The sequence below is a fragment of the Nothobranchius furzeri genome, chromosome 9 (genome assembly GCF_043380555.1).
Source record: "Nothobranchius furzeri strain GRZ-AD chromosome 9, NfurGRZ-RIMD1, whole genome shotgun sequence".
NCBI lineage: Eukaryota > Metazoa > Chordata > Actinopteri > Cyprinodontiformes > Nothobranchiidae > Nothobranchius > Nothobranchius furzeri.
The window spans coordinates 53720620-53745472 of NC_091749.1; the positions used below are offsets into that span (position 1 = coordinate 53720620).

Below are 24853 nucleotides of genomic sequence, written 5' to 3' on the forward strand. Positions count from 1 at the left end.
GGGGTATGGACTCAGAAATGGCCCTCACTGGGAAGGACTTGTGGTTAACTCGTGCTGATTGGTCGTAACTCAGAGAGAACTAATATCAACAGATGTTGCCAAATATATGGCATTTGTAAAACTGGACAAGTTGCTGGTGAAGTAGAACGAAAGAAAAAAAAGCACTGCTTTAAAACCCCAGTTTCAAAATGTTCTTTGACTTCATGAGCGCATGTACCATAACCCTGCCACATATCCTGAATTGCGGGTAGATTCTTCCCTGATTTCATAGATTACAGATTACCTGACCTCAATTTGTAAGTCTACAAAACTTCTGAAAACGTTTGACTACGTTTTACAAACTAGTTTCGATTATGAAAATTCTTCTTCTATGTTAATGTCCTGAAACCCACATGTAAATCTTACTGACCTGATGAGCCGGCATCTGTGTGTCCTCACAGGGGAATCTACATGTACATGAAAGATCGCCTTCCACCTTTCCGGTAAGAGGAGCTCAGGTTTCTGCAGCACAATGGAAGAATTTATTACAACTAACAATCTAAGGAATGTTCACTGATCCTTTCCATGTCTTGTCATTTCACAAACCTTATAATCCATCATGTGTGATTTTAAAATCTTTATTTCCTTGAAGCATCTACCAGATCTGTCCTTCCACTGATTTGGAACTAAATGAAAAAGAAGAGCTTGGGCACTGCAAGGTCGAAGGCAAGTGGGAGATCAGTGACCTGGTGATGATGCCTGGGTGAGACGCCACTTTTACATTTCATTGAATTTTGATATGTTTTAACCAACAGATGACTGCTTGTGATGTAAAAGAAAAATCTCGGTTAATAAACAAAAATTATACAGTTATTAATTATAATGATGTGTCATGATCCTGCTTGTGGTAAGACAGCATGTGTTTATTTTTCCTGAGTATCTCCGAAGGTAGGCGTTCCCTTTCCTGGGCAGCGGTCTACACCTAGCATCAAGTATTCCATCTGATCCTGAGAATTTAAGGAGCTAAAGGACAACCACTCCCCACTGAAAAGCTGACCTTATCTGTTAGCCTCCAGCCTGTTAACCTCTAATATTTTTGACCCCGAGGTGTTTTTGTGACCCTAGGGTTCCAAATTTTTGCGCCGTCTCAAGTCCTCAGCTCATAATCTGCTGTCTCAACGCTCCATCCTGGAACCAAGACATCTCCACAGTTGTCCTCTGGATCCAATGACAGGGCTCAGTGGAGGATGGAGGTGCCACTAACGGGCAGGCAGGTGGAGATATGAGGATCACAAAGTTTCAGAGGAAAGCTGTGGAGAAGACTGATTCCACGATGGACCGTTGTCACAGAAGATTAATAGCTGAGAACTTGAGAGGTGGTGACAAGTTGTAACCTGGAAACATGGTGTAACAGTAAGATAACTAGAACAGTGGAGAGTTACAAAAACCACTGGCTGGCAGTTATTTGACAATGTTAGCCACCCTGGCAAGGAGTGGTTGTCCTGGAGCTCATAAATCCTCAGAGTGAGATGAGATAATGAGTGCCAGGTGTGTCCGTTACAAGAGAAATACTGAGGAAAAGGACACACACACACACACACACACACACACACACACACACACACACACACACACACACACACACACACACACACACACACACACACACACACACACACACACACACACACACACACACACACACACACACACACACACACACACGCGCACACACGCACGCACGCACACACACACACACGTACTTATATCCCTTTGTGGACTTCCATTCATTTCAGTGGCTCTACTATGCCTAATCCTAACCTAAACTAACCTAAATTACAAGTTAAGTCACTCCATGTTTCTACAACCAAGTATATCTCTCTCTCTCCTCCTCCTCCTCCTCCTCCTCCTCCTCCTCCTCCTCCTCCTCCACACACAAGGATCATGACAGGATGCTTTTTCAACTTTAATCTTGCAGTACATTTTGTGATTCAATACAATGCCATGTCTGATGGATTTTCAAAACAAAACACATTTAATTGATAAAAAGCATTGAATTTATAAGGATCTAAGCTATTATACCAGTGAAGATATCAGCTATGGACTTTTTTTCAGGATGTAATGGCAAGGCAAGGCAGCTTTATTTGTAAAGCACATTTCAAACACAGAGGCAATTCAATGTGCTTTACAATTATCAGGACATATGAAAGCAACATAAAAACACAAATTAAAATACAAACAAATGGAATTACAGTTTAGAGCTAAAGGAGAAGACAGAGTTACAGGGGAAGCTGATTCCATATGTGAGCAGCGTAGTAACTAAATGCATCTCCACCATGTTTTGTTCTGACCCGTGGTTCTACCAGCTGATAGTTTCCAAGGAGTCTCAGAGCCCTATTGGATGAATATACAGGAATGAGATCGAACTTGTATTTTGGTCCCATGCTACTGAGTGATTTATAAACTAGTAGGAGCACTTTGAAGTCTATTCTGTAGTTTACTGGTAACCAGTGTAGAGATCTAAGAATGGGCTCCAGTGTGATGGAGCTCAAGGCTTCACAGCTGTTTTTATATTGCACGGTGACACATGGTGCATGTTGAATCAGGAGGCAAATGGAATCAAATTTGAATGTGCATTTGAATGCTCTGGCAAACTAAGTTCTCTGTTTTATTCACTCACAAATCTATCAGCAGATAATGATTTTGACATTACTGGATTTGAGCAAAGAAAATTACAAATTACTGCTGAGGGCAAATTTTGAGAAACACATTCTGTCATTAATACAAAAGAGACAAAAGGATGGGATTCAATCATAATATGGGATCAAATCGGTTAAGTAGCTGAGGAGAGTGTTCGTTAGTGTCAGTTTTTTGAGTGATTATAAAATAAACAACAGGTGCAAAAAGGGGAGACAATGTGACAACCCCAAAAACAGGAAAGGGTTTGTAGGTGGAGGACAGACATGTTTTACCCTTGCAGATTGCTTTGACATTTTTTCAGTAGTTTTGCATTTGATATCAGGCCAGAGTTACTACTGGTAGCCTGAGACAGCTGGACACAGGCAGTTCTACTCCACCGAGATGGCATCGCCAGGTTTGCCGTGTTTCCCAACAGCGATTCCCAAAGTTGGGGTCGGAACTACAACGGGGTCTTGAGTTCCAGAAATAAAACTAAAAGCTCTATTTCTAGCAAAAGAGTTATAAATTGATATGTGAATACGAGCTTAAGCTGTTTTCTTTATGCCCAGAATTATTTATCTTTTTAAAGCTGCTAAAGCAAATCTGCAAACAAGCTAGTTTTCAAATGCAAACACGGTCACATATAACTCACCCCTCTCCTCGGGTATCTTCCCTGAGACGCTTCTGCTGGAACCGGAAACCCGTGATGCCAGAGAAGATGAGATAGTGCTAAACATCAGTCGCCGTTTTCTTGGTCCAAATGTCTTTTGTTGTTCGTGACTTCAAATGGTGTTTCCTCGGAAAAATCTGGGGTCACACGTCTTGCTGAAGCTAAAAAGTTTGGTAACCCTTGCTCTTAAGCATGGATGATATTTCAGTATAGAGTTACTTGATAGGAGAGCTGGACAGAGCCATTAAAGGCCTTTATCCTATCAGGATTTAACCCACTGGGATCTGCTCATTTGTTCAAGGAGGAGTAGGATGGGTACTGCCAGAGCGCGATAATGAAAACCTCCATTGGACAAATTGGATGAATGTCTTTGACCAAAACAAGTAGAAACAGATTCCATGAAGATGACCCTGTTCTAATTACCCAGCACCGTGGTGGAGCTTGTGTCGCATTTGCCAGAAAGCTCCAGAATTCACTCTGAGATTTTGTGATAGGCGTCAAAGGGTCTGGAGAAGCTGTGGTGAATGTTCTGCTGCCTGTAACATTGTTCAGCATGACTGGTTTGGTGGATGGCCAGTGGTAGTCTCAAGTCCATGTAGGGACGTTCAAACCTACACAGGATAGATTGTGATTGTTGGGATTACACTTAAAATGTTGATGATATTGTTTTATTTTTGTGCTGTTCCTATAAAATGTTAAATCTCAATCCTGATTAAAAAACAAAAAGCTACAATTATAACTTGAAGCCCTGATGAATGAACATGTGATCTTTTGGATAAGTTGAGAATGTGCTGAGTGGGTAAAAAATGGGTCAAATCTCACTGTTTTTCTTCTCCAGGGTCAAATATGCCCAGCCAAGCACACAGCAGGGGTAAGCAACATTTCAGTTTCTTTGAAACTACTGACTTTGGCAAACATCTAAAATGTTGTTTCTAAACGTCAGACTGTAAGAAAAAGTACTATAAAATTATAGAAGTAAAAACTCGGGTCTGTAGCAAAAGGTGTCAGTTAAGGAACTGAAGGACTTGGCATATGGTCAGACAATGAACAGTGACACAGGAAGCTAAATAAGTAGAAAATACATTTTTCTACGTAAACAGTCCTGTGGAGATAATACAGAAAACCTTCAGTCACATAAATAAGGCCTAGTCCACACGTAGCCGGGTCTTTAAAAAAACGAATAAAAAAACTTGCATCCACACCACCTCGTTTAAAAAAAAACTCTGTCCACACGTACCCGGATAAATACATTGTTAAGGACATGCCAGACCTGTAGGTGGCAGTACTTCTCCCGTTCTTAACCTCGTCCTTTGTCTGTGGTCTTCCGCAAGGAGCAGTAATTCCGTTTGCAAAAACAAACAAGCAAAAAGCGCTTGGACAATTGATAAAGCGAGCGCAGCTCTGAGGGCATCCATGCTGTCGGCTAGTGTAAACACAGGTCGCACACGTGATGTCAGCATTTTTTTGTCGCGGAAAGTGACGTTGCGAACCTTAAAACTCCGGTTTTGTCTGTCCACACGCAGACACCCAAAACGGAGAAAACGCAGATCTTCACTTTTGCCGGAGTTTTTAAAAAGATCCGTTTTTGTGTGGATGACAGGCCAAAACGTAGAAAAATATCTACGTTTTGGCAGATCCCCGACTACGTGTGGACAGGGCCTAAGAAGACTTGCAAACAAAAAAACATGATTGACTCAAAACTTAGGGAACATTTTAGAAAACAAATCCAGATTTTAGGCCCTCAGGATGAGGAAGTCCGAATGACAGAGGGTCTTTTCATAAATTTTGAATGATATAATGATTTTTATATTTGATTGTTTTCCAAGTCGCACTGATGTGAACTCAGTGACAAACTGGAATGTTCCTTTGGTCTGGGAAGGGACCTTTGATCCAGTGGTCATTGATGCGATCTACAAGAAAATGGACCCAAGAATAGCTGTGGTGGTTTTTGCTGTTGGCAAGTATGTCCACAGAACTTATATACCTCCATTAGCTGTCCTGAATACTAGCGGCTGTTTACTTCCCCTCTTTTGTTAATTTGTTGTTCTCTCTGCTTATCTCCATCTTTTCTGAACAGATACACACGTTTTCTGAAGGGCTTTCTTGAGACGGGTGAAAAGTTCTTCTTTGTTGGCTTCAGAGTAACTTACTATATTTTCACAGACAATGAGAAAGAAGTTCCTGAGGTGAGTTTTTTTTAATTAACTTTAATTTTGTTCTTTGCAGAGTTGATCATTGTTTATTTGGGAACAAATACGGAAAAAATAGAGTTTTGTATTATTCTTCCATTGTAGGAAGTACTGATAGATTTTGACCATAAACAAAATGGATATTGTTCGTTTTTTTAATAAAGTAAGACATACCTACAATTTATATCACAACACACCACAAAACAAATTAACATGCAAAATCATTAACTAATTAAATGAATAATAAACCTAATCCTACAACAAATATACAACCAGTTGGGTGTTTTCTACTCTCTTCTGTCTGTCGACAGGGATAAAGTGGCTGCTGCTTGTTAACTATAAGCTAAATAAGCTCTGCTCAGTTACTTTTTTACATAAAACACTTTCTACATTTTTCTAACTCCCAGTTCCATTTTCTTAAGAAGTCGCTAAATTTAATTAAAGTTCAAAAACTTTAAGTTTCCTTTTGAAGTTTCTGTCTTTATATTTGAATCATGTTACTAAGAGGATTTTTCATAATTTGATTTCTATAAATACGTTTGACAGTCAGAACAGTTCAATAAGAGATATTTTTCAAAAGATGCTAAACTTTTGCATTGTCAGTCAACCATTTTTATAGATTAGACCCATAGCTGCAGCACGCTGGTCTCTAAAAGTGGTTTTAAAAAGTATAAATTTTGAAACTGAAAAATATCAAATTTACTTCAAAGCAACACTTTCCTTCACAATGGGGAACATGTTTTGGGTTAGAAATAGCTTGTTTGGTGTGTATTAACACTTATAGTGATGTGTTTTGTTACATAAAATTAGACCATAAAAAGATTATTTCAAGAAAACTGATCAAAGATGGTCGATTTGTTGTGAAATCATGTGGTTCAGAATAAGTATTTAAAGCATGATCAAAAAATGATGTTCTAATTTGTAAATAATTAATCTCATAGTTCATTTATTTTACCGACTAAAACATGAAATGAGCAACTGAGAGAATCAGAAAAGCCTGCCGGGACCTTGCACTGGTAAAAGAGGTTAAACAGGTTTTTATTGTATTTGATTTCCTTTATAAGTTTCAGACATCACAGATGATAAGAGCTTTATTGCTGCACAGGTGAACAGGTGTGGTGCACATAGTGGATGACTTAAGGGCAGTTTTTTATAGCACATTTACAAAAGCTGTTGCTGATCAAAGTGTCACGCTGAGCAGGAGGAGGTAGGGCCCAAAACGCAGACGCCCAGAATGACTCGAGGCAAGAGCAGTTGAAAAAAGGTAAAATTATTTTATTAAGGTGGCAACAAAAATAACTTAGATGAAGGAATCAAATCCAGAAAACTGAAAGACAAATAAATAAATAAATAATAAGCTGAATAATGAGCACAAAGACTAGAACCTGACGAGGGAACATAACAACGCTGACTGACAACAATCGACCGACCATTTCCGGGGGGACAAGACGGCTTTTAAACACAGAGGGAGGAGATCAGAGGAACAGGTGACAGGTGTGAGTGATCTGGAGGGAAGGCAGGTGCATTCAATGAACTAAATGGGGAAAGAACTAAGCAGGAGAACCTGGAGGAGAACAGGAGGAGGCTGGGGACAGAGGGACACAGAACATGACACAAAGTGCAAAGATTAAGGTGGGGAAATGGCTACAATTGCCAGTTGGGAAAATAAATTTGCTTAAAACATTTTGTTTCATACCTCTTAACATTATTCTAACATAGTATGGCTAAATATATTATAAAAAATGAAGTACTTCTCTCACATATGTCTAAAAACCTCTAACAATAGTAGCTTTCTGAACAAAGGTAACCATTGGACCATCCAGTTTGTCTGGCCAAACCGCAGCACATCCCTGGATCCCCCACTCATCACGTACTCGTGTATTTTGCAACAACACCACTGGTGTGTGAGGTTCTCCGCTCAGTAATATCAAAGAAGGAGAAACAGTCAGCTGCTACCACTTCAACTTTAGGACAAACTACCAGAGTCCCATAAAGACATTACCATTTGAAGTCACGGACAACAAAAGACGTTTGGGGTGGAACACAGCGACTGGTGTTTAGCGCACTCTCGTTTGCTCTGGCATCGCGGGTTTCTGGTTCCAGCAGAAGTGTAAAGCATCTCAGGTAAGAAACTTGAGGAGAGGGGTGAGTGTTCAGTGACCGTGTTTGTATTCAAAACCTAGCTCGTTCTGTAAATTTGCTATAGCAGCTTTAAAATAAAACACTAAAAATATTAGATTAAAATAAGATACAAAACAAAGATAAAATCAAGTTAAAATAAATACTGAGTCTACTCAATGCCAGCTCATAAATCCTTCTATTCAAAAGTCTAGTTACTCTGTACTGCAATCAATGTCATGCCGCTTTATAATCACGAAATAAAAAAGGGCACATCCATCCATCCATCCATCCATCCATTTTTATTCGCTTATCCGGAGTCGGGGTCGTAGGGGCAGCAGCCTAAGCCGATAGGCCCAGACATCCCTCTCCCCAGCTACTTGGGCCAGCTCCTTCGGAGGAATCCCAAGGCGTTCCCTGGCCAGACGAGACACATTGTCCCTCCAATGTATGCTGGATCTTCCCTTGGGTCTCCTCCCAGTTGGACGTGCCCAGAAAACCTCACCAGGGAGGTGTCCAGGAGGCAACCTGACCAGATGCCTGAGCCACCTCAACTGTCTCCTCTCGATGTGGAGGAGCAGCGGATCTACTCCGAGCCCCTCTCGGATGACCAGGCTTCTCACCCTATCTCTAAGGGAGAGCCCAGCCACTCTGCGGAGAAAACTCATTTCGGACACTTGTATTCGTGATCTCGTTCTTTTGGTCACTATCCAAAGCTCGTGACCATAGGTGAGGGTAAACGCAGATCGATCGGTAAATCGAGAGCTTTGTCTTCCGGCTCAGCTCTCCCTTCACCACAACAGATTGGTACAATGCCTGCATCAGTGCAGATGCAGCACCAATCTGCATGTCGGTTTCACGCTCCTTTTTTCCTTCACTTGTGAACAAAACTCCAAGATCCTGAGAAAAAAAGAGAACATTTGTCACATGACTTAAGGAAAACCCAATTCTCCAGGACTTGAACCAGAGCACGATTTCGATGCAACCAGTTTGAACTGATAACAACCAGGAAGTAATATTCTGTTTTCTAAATGAGCACCTCCTCCATCACTAATATTTAACTATCAAAATTTGTACAAAATATGACTTCCAAAATGAAACACCATTTACAAAGTAAATATTTAACTATTCATTCTATAGGAGGAAAAAAACTCTAAGATTAAACAAATGAGTCATCATCACTAAATTCAGTATTTACCTTGACAAACATCTTGCTAAAACCCAAAACGAGAACAAGTTTTACCAGAACTGAGCAGTCAGATACTTTCTAAAATAATGTTTTCCTGTCTTAAAAATGCCCTATATGATTCAGTTCTACATGGCGGTTTTCATATAGGTGTGGTGCCATTGCTGAGTGGGTAAGACGAAGCCATGCTGGGGGGAAAAAACGTTGTTTTTTTGTCACATTGGCTTATTCTGAAAGGAAGATATCTAACACTGAACCCTCAGGGCTGCCAACCTTTGAACATTTCAAAGAGTGAGATGGGGTCATGGGGTTGGGAGCGGACTATTCGCCGACCGTTCAGGGAATTCAGGGAAAAAAGTCAGAATTCTCTTTCTTTTCTTTTCTTTTTTTTTTCTTTTCACTGGCCCTAATCATCTTCCGTACCTCTGACTTTACAGAGGGAATTGACCTTTGTTTAATACAAATTTTCTTTTCGTGAGGACAATTTAACATCCAACTTTCCTGAACTTCTTCACATTATCTATCTATCTATCTATCTATCTATCTATCTATCTATCTATCTGTCTGTCTGTCTGTCTGTCTGTCTGTCTGTCTGTCTGTCTGTCTGCCTGCCTGCCTGCCTGCCTGCCTGCCTGTCTGTCTGTCTGTCTGTCTGTCTGTCTGTCTGTCAGCAGTGAAGAGTTACAGCTCCATGTCACAAATGTCACACAGGAACTTTTAATTATAATTAATGTAATTTTTTTTATTCTATCTAGGGGTGGGCAATATCATGTCATTCATAAAATTACCAGTTATTATTTCCATCCGTCCATCCATTTTTATCCACCTATCCGGAGTCGGGTCGCAGGGGCAGTAGCCTAAGTCGAGAGGCCCAGACTTCCCTCTCCCCAGCCACTTGGGCCAGCTCCTCCGGGGGAATCCCAAGGTGTTCCCTGGCCAGGTGAGAGACATAGCCCCTCCACCGTGTCCTGGGTCTACCTTTAGGCCTCCTCCCATTTGGACATGCCCGGAAAACCTCACCAGGGAGGCGTCCAGGAGGCATCATGACCAGATGCCTCCTGTTGTTATTAGTTAGTTATTTAGTTAGTTAGAGGGAGTAGATGGAGTAGATAAATCTCAGTGAGTTCCCCCTGAATTGGTAAATTAACCAAAACAGTTTGAATGGGGAGTCACTGGCAATGCACGGGCCGTCGCGTGTCACTCTGGAACCCCTCCCCAATCGTTGGTTCATATCAATAAAGAGTAAAACAGCAGAGTAGGGAAAAAGTAAAGGACATAATAAAGGAACACTAAGAAGTAGAAAAAATTAGAATAAATAAAGAAGAATAAAGAAAAAAACTAGGTTGGAACAAAAACTGGCCCGGAACAGGTACCAGATATGGTGTCATGGTGTAATGTCAACCACATCCGAGCCGGAATCGGCTGACCATGGTCCACCCAATTTCAAATCCAAAGTGTATGAGAGAGGGAAGGGGAGAGGCAAAGAGATGAGATCCGAAAGAGAATGGTTTCTAGTGTGGTGCCAAATACCTTTATAACAAACTATCTTAAGATGAGGATTTAAATGTTAAGTGTAGAGAGTGTAGGAGCTTATTAAACATAACGATAAAACCACATGTAATGACGCGTTAGACTAAAGGATCTTAGGATTAGAACTGGAATCCTAGGGTGAGGGTTAGCCTTTCGGCTCAAGATAGGTAAGGGACTAGTCACCTAGAGCTAGAGACTAATGTATTAGAGCCACGAACTTTAGGGTTAGAGGTAGGACTCTAGGGTGAGGGTTAGATTTTAAAGCCCAAAATGGGTAGGAGACCAGGTACATACCAATAGAGACTAATGCCTTAGATCCACCGATCTTAGGGTTAGAGGTGGAAATTAAGGGTGAGGGTTAAATGTTGGGCGTAATGTGGGTAGGGGGCTAGTGAACATACAGATAGAGATCAATGTAGTTACACATTAACCCCACGGACTTTTTAGGGTTAGCTAGTTAGTTAGTTATTTTCCTTCCAAGAAAAAACATCTATCATGTTAAGCTAACTTCATAGTTGCATCCACTAAACAGAGGATTATGTTCATGTGGGTCATTAGCATGAAGTTATTGAAGTTATCAAAGCAAACATGGCTGGAATCAGTTTTACCTGTAATCTGTGTCTCTAAGTGTGTGTGCTGCTGTAATGAGTGGATGTCCCCACTGTGGGACTAATAACATTTACTCTATTCTATTATAATAATTCATATCAGCCAGTAGGGACAAAAAACGTTTGAGGAATTTTGGCTTTTCCAGGCTTCCGTACCAGTAACCTGGTTATGGAGGAGGGGTTCGTCTCACAAACAGGAAAAACACACTGGTGAAGCTGTGAGTTAAAATACTAGGATTCCTAATGTTTTAATTCACTGGATCACCAACTAATGTAGGAGAGGGAACATGTGAGAAAACTCAATTTGGCCGCTTATATACGCAAACTCGTTCTTTCGGTCACTATCCAAAGCTTGTGACCATAGGTGAGGGTAGGAACGTAGATAACCGGTAAATCGAGAGCTTTGCCTTCTGGCTCAGCCCTTTCTTCACCACCACAGATCGGTACAACGCCCCCATCACTGCAGACGCAGCACCAATCGATCTCACTCTCCATTTTTCCCTCACTCGTGAAACGCTTATCCAGGGTCAGGTTGTGAGTTAGCAAACTAAGCAGAAAGGCCCAGACTTTGCTCTCCTCAGCCACCTGGGCCAGCTCCTTCAGGTGAATCCCAAAGTGCTCCCTGGCCAGCAGAGAGACATACATAGGGGTTTCACATCTGGTACCGCTTGGCCCTGCCCGAATTGCCGTATTGTTTTCATACCTGGGTGGCCTGGTACTTTTCACTGTCCTACCAGGCATTTTTTCGACCCTTATCCTCTATTGGTCTGCTCAGGGCCAGGCAAACACGACCACTACGACTGATTGGCCGGCTCAAATACACGCCTCTCTTCACCACGCCAGACCAGTACAACACCCGCAGTACTGCAGACGCAGCACCAATCCACCTGTTGATCTCACTCTCCATCTTTCCCTCACTTGTGAACAAGACCCTGAGATACTTAAACTCTTCCACTTGACGCAGGACCTTGTCCCTGACCTGGAGAAGGAATTCGACCCTTTTCCTTCAGCAAATTCATCAGAGATTTTTTATATTCACCTTCTTTAAAAATAATAATTTCCAGCTCCACTGAGTTTCATGCAACACACTGATTAAATCAAATTATTGGAGTTCTGTTAGGACTTTGTCCCTGGTAAGGAAAACACACCACCTTTTGGCACATATAGTGCATTTACTTGCTGTGCATTTCAAAAATTAAAACAGAATTTCTTGTTAAATACTAAATGAGGATGTTATTTGTGATTTCTATGACTTTCAGATTGAAATGGGTACAGGCAGAAACATCACAATCCTATCGGTCCCTCCTGCCAGCCGGTGGCAGGACGTTGTTCTTGGTCGGATGAAGTGGGCCACCGTCGCCATTGAACAACAGGTAGATGCTGTCTACACTCAGAATAATCTGAGGAAGTTTCTGTTTTAGTCTATTTACCTGTATTTATTTCACCTTAACCATGGTTTCAGATCCGTGATGAGGCAGATTATCTTTTCATGATGGACATCGACAGTGTTTTCTACAACAGGTTTGGAGCAGAGTCTCTCAGCCGTCTGTCAGCTGTACTCCACCGAGGATACTACAAGGTTTCACCTTTATTCTACCCTTCAATCAAAATCACTTTAAATTAACAAAAACCTTAAAATGGTAGAATACATTTCCCACTTCTTGTTGCTCTTTAAATCTAATCTGCTTTACTTAGTACTGTGGTCAAATTTTACAAATAAACACCTTCTTATCTAATCATCACATCATTGTTCTCCCTTGTGGAGATGAGCTAAAAGGCTATTTTGGCCATGTTTTAGTGTTTCTGTACAAAAGTTATAAATCATTAGAATAATATTTTATGCACTGTAGTATTTTAAGAGTGAAAGGTTTCTTCCAACAGGACTGATAAGCTAACGGCTAGTATGAGGCCCAATCACAAGTGGGATGCATTGTTGAATCTGTATCAAGACCGTAGCAACCAGTACAGGGCTGTGTGAGTCACACTTATGGAAATACAGTGGTCCCTCGTTTATCACGGGAGTTTCGTTCTAAAAATAACCTGCAATAGGTGACATCCGCAAAGTAGTCAGCTTCATTTTGTACAAAACAGAACAATGCGCTGTAAAAACAACAACAACAAAACACAAAATTTCACACAAACATCCGTAAAAGTGCCATGAAAGGTGAACCGTATTATAGCAAGGACCCACTGTATGTAATGTCTTTTAGTGACACACAACAAGGACTGTTAAGTGTTTAAAATTCTCATTGGAAGTGTAATTCTTTAAAACCAAGAAAACTAAAGTTAAAAAACTAATCATAAAAATCTATATAAAAGAAGGCAGCTACCCACTTTGGTCTCAGCTCTATGTGGATCAGCTGGAAGCTCATCAGTCCTTGCAATATGTTTTATTTCTCTGACTAAAGGTTGTTCAGGAAGCTAGCTGCACTGGGTAATACTGTGGAGGAATACAATGACGACAGAGGACTTAGGTTCGTTCACATCCTTTACTTGGATGGGCAACATAAATGCAAAGACCCAACCAGCTCGACTAAGGCCCTAACCCTGGGGTGGGACGGGGAATGTGGGGAGTCAAATACAAAGCGTTGCCACAAAGCTGGGATCAGGGGGCGAGGGCAACCCCGAATATCACAGATCAAGGTCTGACTCTTCTGTATTGGCTTTCTCCCAACGTCAGGCCCATGGGCCTAGTCACTCTGGAGCTAGCAAATGTCTGTGCTGGTCAGCTGCCATAGCTGCAAAATCGATGCAAACATAAACTGGAAAGATCAAAGTGCATGACAGTCACCCACCACAATGCACTTGCAGCCATATACTGAATGTCCATCATAAACTCCAAAACTGCAGTTCACTGCTGGCATGCAGACCAGGGTTCTGATCGATGTACGCAGTGCTACAACCCCAGGGGTAAACCCTCACACCTTCCTGGCTTCTTACCATATTGCTGCTGTTCAGCTCTGTACTAGTACCTGTTATTTTCCTGTCAGGTTCAGCTCCATGCAGTGAAGCCTGCTGAAGGCTCCTCCCAGCGGCTCCCCATCAAGCTTATCAGCTGCAGCTGCTACTTAAGGAGCTGCTGAACTCTCATTCAGAGAGAGGAGTTGGTTGAGATGGTTCAGTCAGGGAGAGAGCTCAGGTGTTGGATTAGTCACTTTTTGAGTATTTGGAGACTTTGTTAAACTAGCTGCCTTCCTTTTGTCTCTTTGGAGTAATTTGCAACTTTGATTAATTAGCTCTTTAAGACATTCGAGCTCTTGTGCTCTTTAGGATTTCAAGCTCTTGTCCCAAGGCACTTCAGTTTGTTTAAATCTCTTAAAGCTGGGAGCCTGTTTTGTGGTTCTTTTGTTTGTATCTGTTTTAAGAGGAGAGCACTGGCCTTTGGTTGTTTGGGTTTAAGCTAACTCTACCCTCTTGCTCTATTAAGGAGAGCCCTTTCCTTTACATGTTGTGGCTTATTGTTTACTCTTTTTAGAAAAGCATCATTTTGAGTTAAGCCCTTAGTTACCATCAGAGTCCTTAAAGGCCTTTATTTTCAGGCCTTTAACTTTGTTTATTTTAGACATGAGCTTGGGTAAGATTTTAAAGGAACTAGTTTCCTTTTATTTAACCCTTTGACCATTTTGGATGCTCTAAAGCAGGGATTCCCAAAGTGTGGTGCCGCTAGGGGGTACGCGAGCTGCCGCTAGGGGGTGCGTGAGGTGAAAAGTGTAATGGCTGCGGAGCTCAGAGAAGTCTGTCATATGTCACCATTAGCGTAGCCAGAAACTCATTTGTGGGTGGGCCTAAAAAAAAAGTAAGTGGGCACAATAAATGTAATTAAAAGCAAGTATATTTTTGCGCGTGTGCCTGTCCTCCGCATGTGCCCTAACTTCATAATAATAACGCGCCGAGCTTCAGCTCTCTGGCCTGCGCACGCCGATATGTTCCGTATTTGATCATTTTTATCGGTGTTGGAGGAATCTGAAGGTGGCGAGTCATTCTGGCAGATTGTAATGAACACCCTGTCTCATGCAGGTGTTCTGACATTGTAAACCTCACACACAGAACATTGTGGATGTAACAAAATAAATCAAGAAATGATTCCCATTTAGGCTATTAACAGCGTGCCGAAGATCTGAAATTCAGAGTGCGTCTGTCAGAGGTCAGACGCGTTCCAGCAGAACCACGGCTCACGGGTGCACAAGTGAGCACATCTGGGCTGGGCAGAAGTAATTTTACAACATTGGTTTAAATAGTGCCAGTAACGAGACGCAGTGACTTGAGCGGCTCATGGAGCTGTGCCGCGCGCGCACACACACACACACACAGATTCAGTAAGCATGCACGCTGCGCAAACTCCGGCGCGCCGTCAGACTGAAGACAGAAATGAGCGTTGCCTCCTCCATGATAAAAACTTTTAAGAGGTTTTATAACATTTTTCATTCCAGGTCAAATTAAGATATTAGATGACGTATTAAAGTCGGGTCCGCTCCGACCCTGACCATAAATCATGTTACTGCTGCATTTGTTATTCCAGTCTGCATGGCAGCGGATCGCAGATTCAGCCACACCATAAAACAGCAAAAAGTCGGTCTGAGGCAAAAGTGAACCTCATGGGTACAGTGGGGCAAAAAAGTATTTAGTCAGCCACCGATTGTGCAAGTTCTCCCACTTAAAATGATGACAGAGTTCAGTAATTTACATCATAGGTACACTTCAACTGTGAGAGACAGAATGTGAACAAAAATTCTTGAATTCACATGGCAGGATTTTTAAAGAATTTATTTGTAAATCAGGGTGGAAAATAAGTATTTGGTCAATAACACAAATTCAACTCAATACTTTGTAACATAACCTTTGTTGACAATAACAGAGGTCTTTACCAGGTTTGCACACACAGTAGCTGGTATTTTGGCCCATTCCTCCATGCAGATCTTCTCGAGAGCAGTGATGTTTTGGGGCTGTCGCCGAGCAACACGGACTTTCAACTCCCTCCACAGATTTTCTATGGGGTTGAGGTCTGGAGACTGGCTAGGCCTAGGGCTGCAACTAACGATTATTTTCATAATCGATTAATCTGTCGATTATTTTTTCGATTAATCGATTAATCGGTTTGTTATTGTTTAGCTATTTAACCTATACAAGTGATGGATGCATTTCAGTTAAGAACAAAAAACCATAAGAGAATTGTGCAGTTGACTGCAATCTATTTTATTGCACATGAACACAGTCAGCAGTATAAAATGAGCTAAACAGTGCAAAATATCAGTCCAGAATAATTTTTAGCATTAGCTGGAAGCCTGCTCCTTCCACCATGGATAGTGGCCTCATGTCTTTTACCAGCATGTTTAGAATAGAGTTTGTAAGTGGTATGAATTGCTGGGGGGTGAGTGTCTTCTTCCCCATGTAGTTGTCCATCGTTGCTTGTTTTTTTCTGCATAAGAAACACAAATAGACTGAAATAAGTACACATATAAAATAAAGCAGCACACACACTACAACACTAAATCAATATTATATTATTTGAATTAATTAACAATATACAGTGATCATTTATTTTGAGGGTTACGTTCTACAAAATAGCCCGCAACAGGAGATATTCAGAAAAAAAGTAAAACATTTTTACTATTAAAAAGCTCTAAGTAAGAAGCTCATGAGGTTTTTACTTTGAGTCGGGAGTGTTTAAATTAGCCAGAGAAATGTGAAAAATGTTTATTTTGTGTAATACTGTTTAAGAAACATGATAAAAATGTGTTGTGAGGCGTTTTACAGCGTTAGATAGTAAAACAGCCTTTTAATAGTAAAAAAAATGACTTTTTCTGAATTTCTCCTGTATTTAAAAATTGAAAGTGTACAACTATGCCGCGTTATATTCACCTGGACACAGCTTGTCTGTATATTTTTCTCCGCGGAGTTGTCCTTTTTTGAATGAGGAACATAGTTATGGGTTTGTGCCGTTTTTCTCTTAACGAGAACATTCTTATAAACAGACGTGCTAAATTTGGCAAGCGCATGATACACAACACGGAGGAGATTCACGATTGCATCTAGTCAATCAGAAGTAGAACACCGCAGACTGACGCGGCAAAAAAACATGTTTAACATCCACTATAACGAACTCAGCTAAAACACTAAGTCCAGCTTGTTTATTTTCTGTTACTTACCGGGCTGGCTCTTCCAAATGACGGCTCACTTGACCGCGGTGCTCTTCCTCTGCTGCATCAGCCCCCACATGCTTTCGTCTCAAATGTGCTCCCATACTCGTGAGGTTTTTGTCCGGGGTTTCTCTTCAGTTTTGTCGCTTCTATTTTTCTTCCGTATTTCCTCTTGTTCCGCCATTTTCTCACAGCAAGATGAGCGTCAGTAACGTGATACGTCATGAAAACCGAGGGCACCCATTGGCTCATTTCTTCTTCTACGGCTCCACTGGTAGATCAGTGGCTCATTACTGCCACACACTGGCGGCAAATTTAACAGCTTGTAACCGATGTCAGATTGTGGTAAAAAATAGACTTTATGCGGTAAAATATGATTATTAAACAACTAATCGATGACTAAAAAAGTTGTTAACTATTTTAATAATCGATTATAATCGATTAAATCGATTAGTTGTTTCAGCTCTAGCTAGGCCACTCCAGGACTTTCAAATGCTTCTTACGGAGCCACTCCTTTGTTGCCCGAGCGGTGTGTTTGGGATCATTGTCGTGTTGGAAGACCCAGCCACGTTTCATCTTCAAAGCTCTCACTGATGGAAGGAGGTTTGGGCTCAGAATCTCACGATACATGGCCCCATTCATTCTGTCCTTAACACGGATCAGTCGTCCTGTCCCCTTAGCAGAAAAACAGCCCCAAAGCATGATGTTCCCACCCCCATGACGACTGATATATATATATATATATATATATATATATAGAGCCATGCCCTGATGTGGGGGCTGGGGGGGGTTGTCGACATGGTCGGGACATAGAAGGGGGTGCGCGGCTAAATAAGTTTGGGAACCACTGCTCTAAAGCACATATGTCAGACTCAAGGCCCGCGGAGCATTTTTATGTGGCCCGCGAGATAAATATCAAAAATATATTAAAACTGGCCCGCTGGCCGATTTTACCGCAAAGACTTCAACTCCCATGATGCTTTGCAGCGTCAGCGCGGAGCCGACGTGCCCCCTCCTTTGTGTTTTTTCCAGCGCCTGCTGCCGGTGTGCAGCTCCGCTGTCTCGGACAAACGAAACACTCCTCTCACTCAGTGCCGAGTTCACTCAGCTATTTTCTGACATTGAAGCCCAGAAACGGAGATTCTAGATGCTCAGTAATGTGTTCACGACTGAAAGAGAAAGTTTTCCAACTAACGTCCAGACAGAGCTGATATAACTCCAGTGAACAGCGACACACTCAAACCAGCACGACTCTGTGGCTGCTGTCGTTGTGTTTTCTCCCCGACACACAACAACGTGGTCAAGCTGCTCAGACATGTTCATCAGCACAAACCTATGTGAGCACCTGTTGTCATCTAATGTTATCATTATTATGATGAAGATGAACAAAACAACAGGAGTCTCCTCCTCAGCTCAGATCAACCCCATGATGCAGGTATCTGGCTAGAACAGGTGAGCATCACAGTAAACCAGTGGAACAAACTGAGTTTTAAATATGTTGGTTTTATGCTCTTTTTCTGCTCCAAAACATGAAAGTTAACGGGTGAGCTGTTGCATTTTCATTTAAGATAAATGATATTTTTATTTTGTTGTTGGCACGTGAGAAAAGATTTAACCTACAGTAAACAGGAAGTGGAAAGGCTGCAGATAGATGAATAGAATAGAAAATCCCTTTATTGTTCCTAAGTGGGGAAAGCTAGACGTCACAGCAGCGATGACACTTATTACAGGAGAAAATAAGGAGAATAAAAAATAAGAAAAATGAATAAACAAGAAAACATAAATCCTGAATAGATTTTTAAAATGCTGATTATACCACAAGTAATGAATACCACTGATGCCTTTTTTTTTAAATGACTTGCTCGTGTGTAATTTGGTTACTCCACATTCAGTGTTAATGCGGAAATAAGTTTGTTTCCAAATTTAAAGGTTCAAAATTGCATATATGTTGATAAAGAAAATGTGCAAATTTGCCATCACTTTTTCAAAAAATATTAAGTTTGGCCCTCGACTCCGTCCCAGAGTTTCATTTCGGCCCCCTGTGAGTTTGAGTTTGACACCCCTGCTCTAAAGTCAACCAGAGCTGAACTTTTTTGTAATATAGCTTCCACTCTTAGTTTTCACCCCTGTGGTTGTAATTTAAGTTATGTAGAAGAAAGAACTCCAGTCAGGACATTGTGTAAACATTTTGTTGGTGGTATAGAGCTCCGGGAGTTGACGTCACTTCTCCCAGCATGCAACAGTTCAAATCGAAACGGCACCATATTGGCATGCAGAAGCCCGCAGCTGGACTATTTGTTATTGTCAGAAAACTCAATCAAACGGGAAATATGGTAGATTCCTGTTGTGCCCCAGGATGCAGAACAGACACGGACAACATAATGAATGAGCCATCTACAGGATTCCCCAAGATCCGGAGCGCCGCAAACGTTGGATCATTGTAATAAAACGCACTAGTGACTGAGCTAAAATGAAGCTGTGGGATCCCGAGAGTAAAGGTTTTCACTTATGCAGCGACCGCTTCATATCAGGTACTTAAACCAACGTTTCCTCAACTGTGTGTGGTATTTATTTTAAATGCTTTTATTATGATTCTTAGTGGGCTTCCTAAACTTATTTTGGCGTGGCTTTTTCTGTCTTATTACTCATGGCAGCAAGTAAACATCACGTAAAACGTTGCCTCGTGATTTCTGCGTGCTGCCGTTTCCGTGTTTTATGATGACAGCAATTAACCGGCTAAGCTGTATTTAATTTTTAAGCAATGGTTGATCAATTGTCAGATCACACATAAAAAGCACTTTGGATTGCTATTATCTGTCTCACCGAGACTACTTACGTGTAAATCTTTTATTTGTCCGTCCATCCATCCATTTTCATCCGCGTATCCGGAGTCGGGTTGCGGGGGCAGTAGCGTGACTTCCCTCTCCCCAGCCGCCGGAGCCAGCTCCTCCGGGTAAATCCCAAGGGGTTCCCCGGTCAGGTCCGGTGTTGTGCCGGTAAGAGGTCCGCTACGACAGCTTCTGGCATTTTTCAAAAGTATCCCAGGGGCACGGTAAGGGTCGGACATGTTTAGTATATTTAATTTCTGACTATATAAAACGATTTCTTCTGTTTTAAAGTGTGAAGTAAGCTCCGACGAAGTAAAATCCAAGCGGATCCCGTTCATGTTCATGGTTACATCCGTGTTTGTTTACCTTTTTTGCATGCCAAAATGGCGTCCACTAACTGAGAGTCACGTGGGGTCCGGAGCTCTATAGTTACCCTGGTGACACTCCAAAACCGTACAATAAGCTGCCTTTAGTCACTGGAACATCACAGAAAAGTCTAAATATTGGACATCCCTCTCAGAACCTCGTAGACTCCAGAGGGAGATGTAACATGCAGGGAACAGACTTCCTTCAAGGAGGAATACGAAAATGGTGTGTAGTCGAGCTGGCCAGTCAACTGCACTGCCACATCCAATGCATTGGACATCAGTCGTGGAGTAGATGGAGAGGGGTGGACAAACATGGCGGGGCCAGCTAATGCAGCTTTACCCCTTCTTTCCACCGGAGCCGTCAGCAGCACGTTACTGCAGCAGCACGTCATAGCTGCTGATAGGAACCGCTGTGGTCAACAGAACCTTTTCCACCAGAGCCGGCAGCAGTGCGAGTCAGCCGCGTCTCAGGAGCAGCATGTCGCGGCCTTTACGCGCCGGTTCTATTTTCTACGTGCAACGCCTCTGAAACGGGTCAAGTTCAACATTTTTGGGGAAGGAAAGACAGGAAATCGGACGCGGAAATGGAGCGAAGCTCCCGAGAGTTTCAGAATAAAGAAACGTACTGCCTTCCGGTTCCTTTACTTTAAAAAAAAGTTACTAACTGTGCGGCCCCATGAGAAGTTATCACCTAGCTAGCGGTCTCCTTTGTTTTTCAGGTCCGTATTGGCGATTATAAAACGGACGGAACATAAAACGCAAACCTTTTGGAGCCATGTTGTAATTTTCTCCTGCTTGCTGTTGTGTTTACTGACAAAGTCACTCGTGTGACTTCGTGCTCTGTCGGTGACAGCTGCTCCCCTGCTGCTTCGCGTCTCGTGGGAAGGGCCAAGCAGCAGCTTACGCGAGCAAGACGTGCTGCTGCAGTAACATGCTGCTGACAGCTCCGGTGGAAAGAAGGGGTTAGCCTCACTGTAAGCATGAACTTCTGCAAGGCTTTAACCATATGTGGTCATGGAAAGTTTAACCAAGCTTGTACTTTAACAAGCAATGGAATTGCGATTCTGGCAGGAATGCAGTGGTCCAGAAAGTTAATCCCTTCCAATCCTAATTAGCATTTAGGTGGTTCGATATTCAGACTATCCTCCATCAAATGCAGAAAAACCTGGTGCAGACGGTCCAAATGTTGCTCAACAATTAGCTGGCGATCAATATGTAATCCAAACAGACAAAAACAAAGAGCAAAAAAGAAATTATCAAGAACTGAAAGGTTTGGGCTGCACCTTTAAGACCAAAGAGCATGAATAAAAACTAAGAAAGGCTGAAGGGTGTGATCACAGGTGTTTTGGGGACATCTTTCACAGGAGCTTGGTGATAACTGCAGACCAAATCCTCCTTAGAAAAACTGGAGCGGGATGGTTCCTGGATGTTGGGGATGGAGTTATGATTTTTTTTACCATGATGGAGGTGATGGTTTACTTGGCGGCACGCCACAAAATGTTTATGATTTTTTATGTAGAAACCTACTTCCAAATGATTCAAACATCCCATTTTTCTTTTGTCCTTTATTTCCCACTTAGAACACAGCTAGAGACAGCTTTCCTTATGAGCGTCGGCCGCTGTCCAAGGCCTACATCCCTGCTGGTGAAGGAGACTACTATTACACTGCTGCTGTCTGGGGTGGATATCTGGAGGAGATGTACAAGCTTGTCAAGTAGGAACACTAATTTATATTTCTGGCCTTAAAAAAACACTTTGTTTTCAAAACTATGGTTATTTTATGTCATTATTAATGCAGCCAGCAGCTGTGATTAGTCTGTTTCCTCTCTGGTATTTTGTCAGGTACTGCTACGAACAGTCACAGGAAGATGCTAAAAACAACATTGAAGCTGTGTGGCAGGAGGAGAGTCACCTTAACAGGTACAGTGTTACACAACTTACCAACATCATCATCTATCTAAGATTAAAGAAATACATAAATTGTGCATCTGTCATTTCTTTTCTACTCTCAGGTACTTGTTATACAACAAACCAACCAAAGTACTGTCTCCAGAATACCTGTGGTCAAATTATGATAAAGTACCTGCAGACATCAAAGTGGTCAGGATCTCCCAGTTGGTTAAGAATTACGCAGAAGTACGACCAAATGGTGGAAACTGATGTCACCAAACACTCAGGACTTCACAAGTTGGGAGTCATGGTGTGGGTTATTATAATGTGTGTCTGTGGGTGTAGGGAGAAAGAAATAAAAATATAGTTTATGTTTGAAGTTTTAGGTTTTCTAATTTATTACACTAACTATAACCCACGTGTAAAACAGTTTCTATATGAAAATGCAAGGACTGATCTCCTTTAAATTAGGGCTGCAGGTTATTAGATGCAATAAGGTGGGCATGTTTTACAGCATTTCCTCATTTGTAAACAGTTTTGCATTTCATTGGTCTATTATGTGCACAGTTTATAGAATGGAGGATTAGGGCTGGGGTTAGGGCAAAGTCAGCTGCTGTTAAGCCAGATTGTACTTTTTAATGTAAAGGATTACATAAATTGTATGCTTGCCTTTCTTTTCTACACTCAGGTACTTGTTATACAACAAACCAACCAAAGTACTGTCTCCAGAATACCTGTGGTCAGATTATGATAAAGTATCTGCAGACATCAAAGTGATCAGGATCTCTCAATTGGTTAAGAATTACGCAGAAGTACGACCAAATGGTGGAAACTGATGTCACTAAACTCTCAGGACCTCATTTGTTGGATTCACTGGTGTGGTTTGTTTGTTAGACTGTGTATTGTATAGGGAGGATAAAATTAAAAGAATTAAAATGTCTTTTGATGTTTCCGATCAGCAATGATCTGGCAAAAGGAACATGTTTCACTGTTTTTTTTTTTTTTTTACTGTTTTGTATTTTTTGCCTCGTGTGTGAGCTGTTTGTTCAGGGGTGTATTTGAAGCTGCCAAAATGTCATTGTTCAATATATGAACTAAAAATGGTAATTTAAATTTATGTTAACTAGACTGAGCTGCCATCTTATGATGGCTAAGTTTGAGTGGCCCTAGAAGAGGAGCAGGACTCAAAATAAAACTTATGTTGACTTCAACAACTAGGTTCCAAAAAGCCACTCCCAGTCTGATGCCACCCTAACCCTTCAGCCAGAGATGGGTTGATTACCAGCTCCAGACTGGGAATAAGCCAACGCTCTGGGTGGAGTAATGCAGACCAATAGAGGTGTGTAGATGTAGGTAGGCTGGAGAGGCATCTTCTGGAATCATGCAGACCCTGCACTGTGCCTTCCAGAGGTGTGGACTCGAGTCACAAGACTTGGACTCGAGTCAGACTCGACTTGTGACGTGACTTGATAAAATCTATAAAGACTTACGACTTGACTCTGACTTTAACACCAATGACTTGCAACTTGAATTGACTTGCACCTGTTGACTTGATGACGAGCATATTTGGTATTTTAGCACAAAAATTGCACGACATGGACATAAATCATTCTTTGTTCTGAGTTTGATCTTGTACTGCTAAATGCAGCAGCACATTGTTTATAATCAGATTCAGTTGCACTTTCTGCTTGTTTGAGCAAATAAATTAAGCTTTATTTCTGGAATTTATCATTGTTAAATTGAAGTTGGACAGATGACTTGATTATGACTTGAAAATTCAAAGATAAGGACTTGGACTTCCAGATCATTGACTTTGGACTTGGTTGTTTGACTTGGACTTGACTCGAAACTTGACTGGAAAGACTTGTGACTTACTTGTGACTTGCAATGCAGTGATTTGGTCACACCTCTGGTGCCTTCACCATTACCCAACCGAGTCATACGTAGACATTATGGTCTTTCAATGTTTATCTGTAAGCCAAATGACTGTGAATGTAAAAAAATTAAAACAAAACATTTAAATACGTAAAGATCTAAAAGCGTTTCGACTGGATCTCAAAGTAAACTTAAAAAAAAACTATTTTACTCCCTGCTTAAACAAGCAGAGCCTGATGCTTTTTGTTCTTTGCCCTGGATATTCAGTTTATAATTTTATCTTTTGGTTTAATTCCTTTTATTACATTTTTTGTGTATTTTTGTATTCCTCCGTCGCTGTTTTATTACTGATATCTTGGTGATGTGTTAATTATTATCCTGACTTTTTGCTGAATAGCACATTGGTGCAGGTTTGCTGATTTTTAAGTGCTTTATGAATAAATTGACAGAAACTAAATAAAAGATATTTTTTTCATCGTCGGGTAAATTATTTCTGCTCATTGTCGTTCACTATACTTGCCAACTATCACATATGTGTTCCCTTTTTTTAGTTCCACATCAGCAGATGAATAGTCTTCACTTCCTCAGCAGGAAACGATCAGGCCTTCAAAACTGAGTGTAGCTCTTTGGGTGCTCCAGATTCAACTGCTCAGTTTCTTGCTCTTCTACACACCTCGCCGTACCCTTCACGTGCTTTGTGTCATGCTCGGATTATATTCCCAGATGCACTCTCACCTTCCTCAAATTACATTTCATGGCACCACATCTTCTTACAAATCCAACACCACAACCTCAC

General features: G+C 41.5%; 1 protein-coding gene and 1 long non-coding RNA gene across 2 annotated transcripts in view; one reads left to right on the forward strand and one right to left on the reverse strand.

Moving 5' to 3' along the window:
- Nucleotides 1–24532, forward strand: part of LOC107381863 (globoside alpha-1,3-N-acetylgalactosaminyltransferase 1) — a 48808-nt gene extending 24276 nt beyond the window's left edge. Inside the window, exons 2-11 of the mRNA XM_015953783.3 lie at nucleotides 441–482; nucleotides 632–742; nucleotides 4167–4199; nucleotides 5155–5289; nucleotides 5406–5514; nucleotides 12219–12332; nucleotides 12422–12538; nucleotides 21873–22006; nucleotides 22135–22212; nucleotides 22305–24532. Of these exons, the coding sequence (XP_015809269.3) occupies nucleotides 441–482; nucleotides 632–742; nucleotides 4167–4199; nucleotides 5155–5289; nucleotides 5406–5514; nucleotides 12219–12332; nucleotides 12422–12538; nucleotides 21873–22006; nucleotides 22135–22212; nucleotides 22305–22452 (1021 nt within the window). The 3' untranslated portion in view covers nucleotides 22453–24532. The remainder of the gene's footprint in view (nucleotides 1–440; nucleotides 483–631; nucleotides 743–4166; nucleotides 4200–5154; nucleotides 5290–5405; nucleotides 5515–12218; nucleotides 12333–12421; nucleotides 12539–21872; nucleotides 22007–22134; nucleotides 22213–22304) is intronic.
- LOC139071804 (uncharacterized) lies at nucleotides 15705–17803 on the reverse strand. The gene is made up of 2 exons (XR_011521622.1): nucleotides 17106–17803; nucleotides 15705–16375 (listed from the first exon to the last, which is right to left on the reverse strand). It is a non-coding gene; the product is annotated as an uncharacterized lncRNA (long non-coding RNA).
- Nucleotides 24533–24853: the final 321 nt, after the last annotated feature.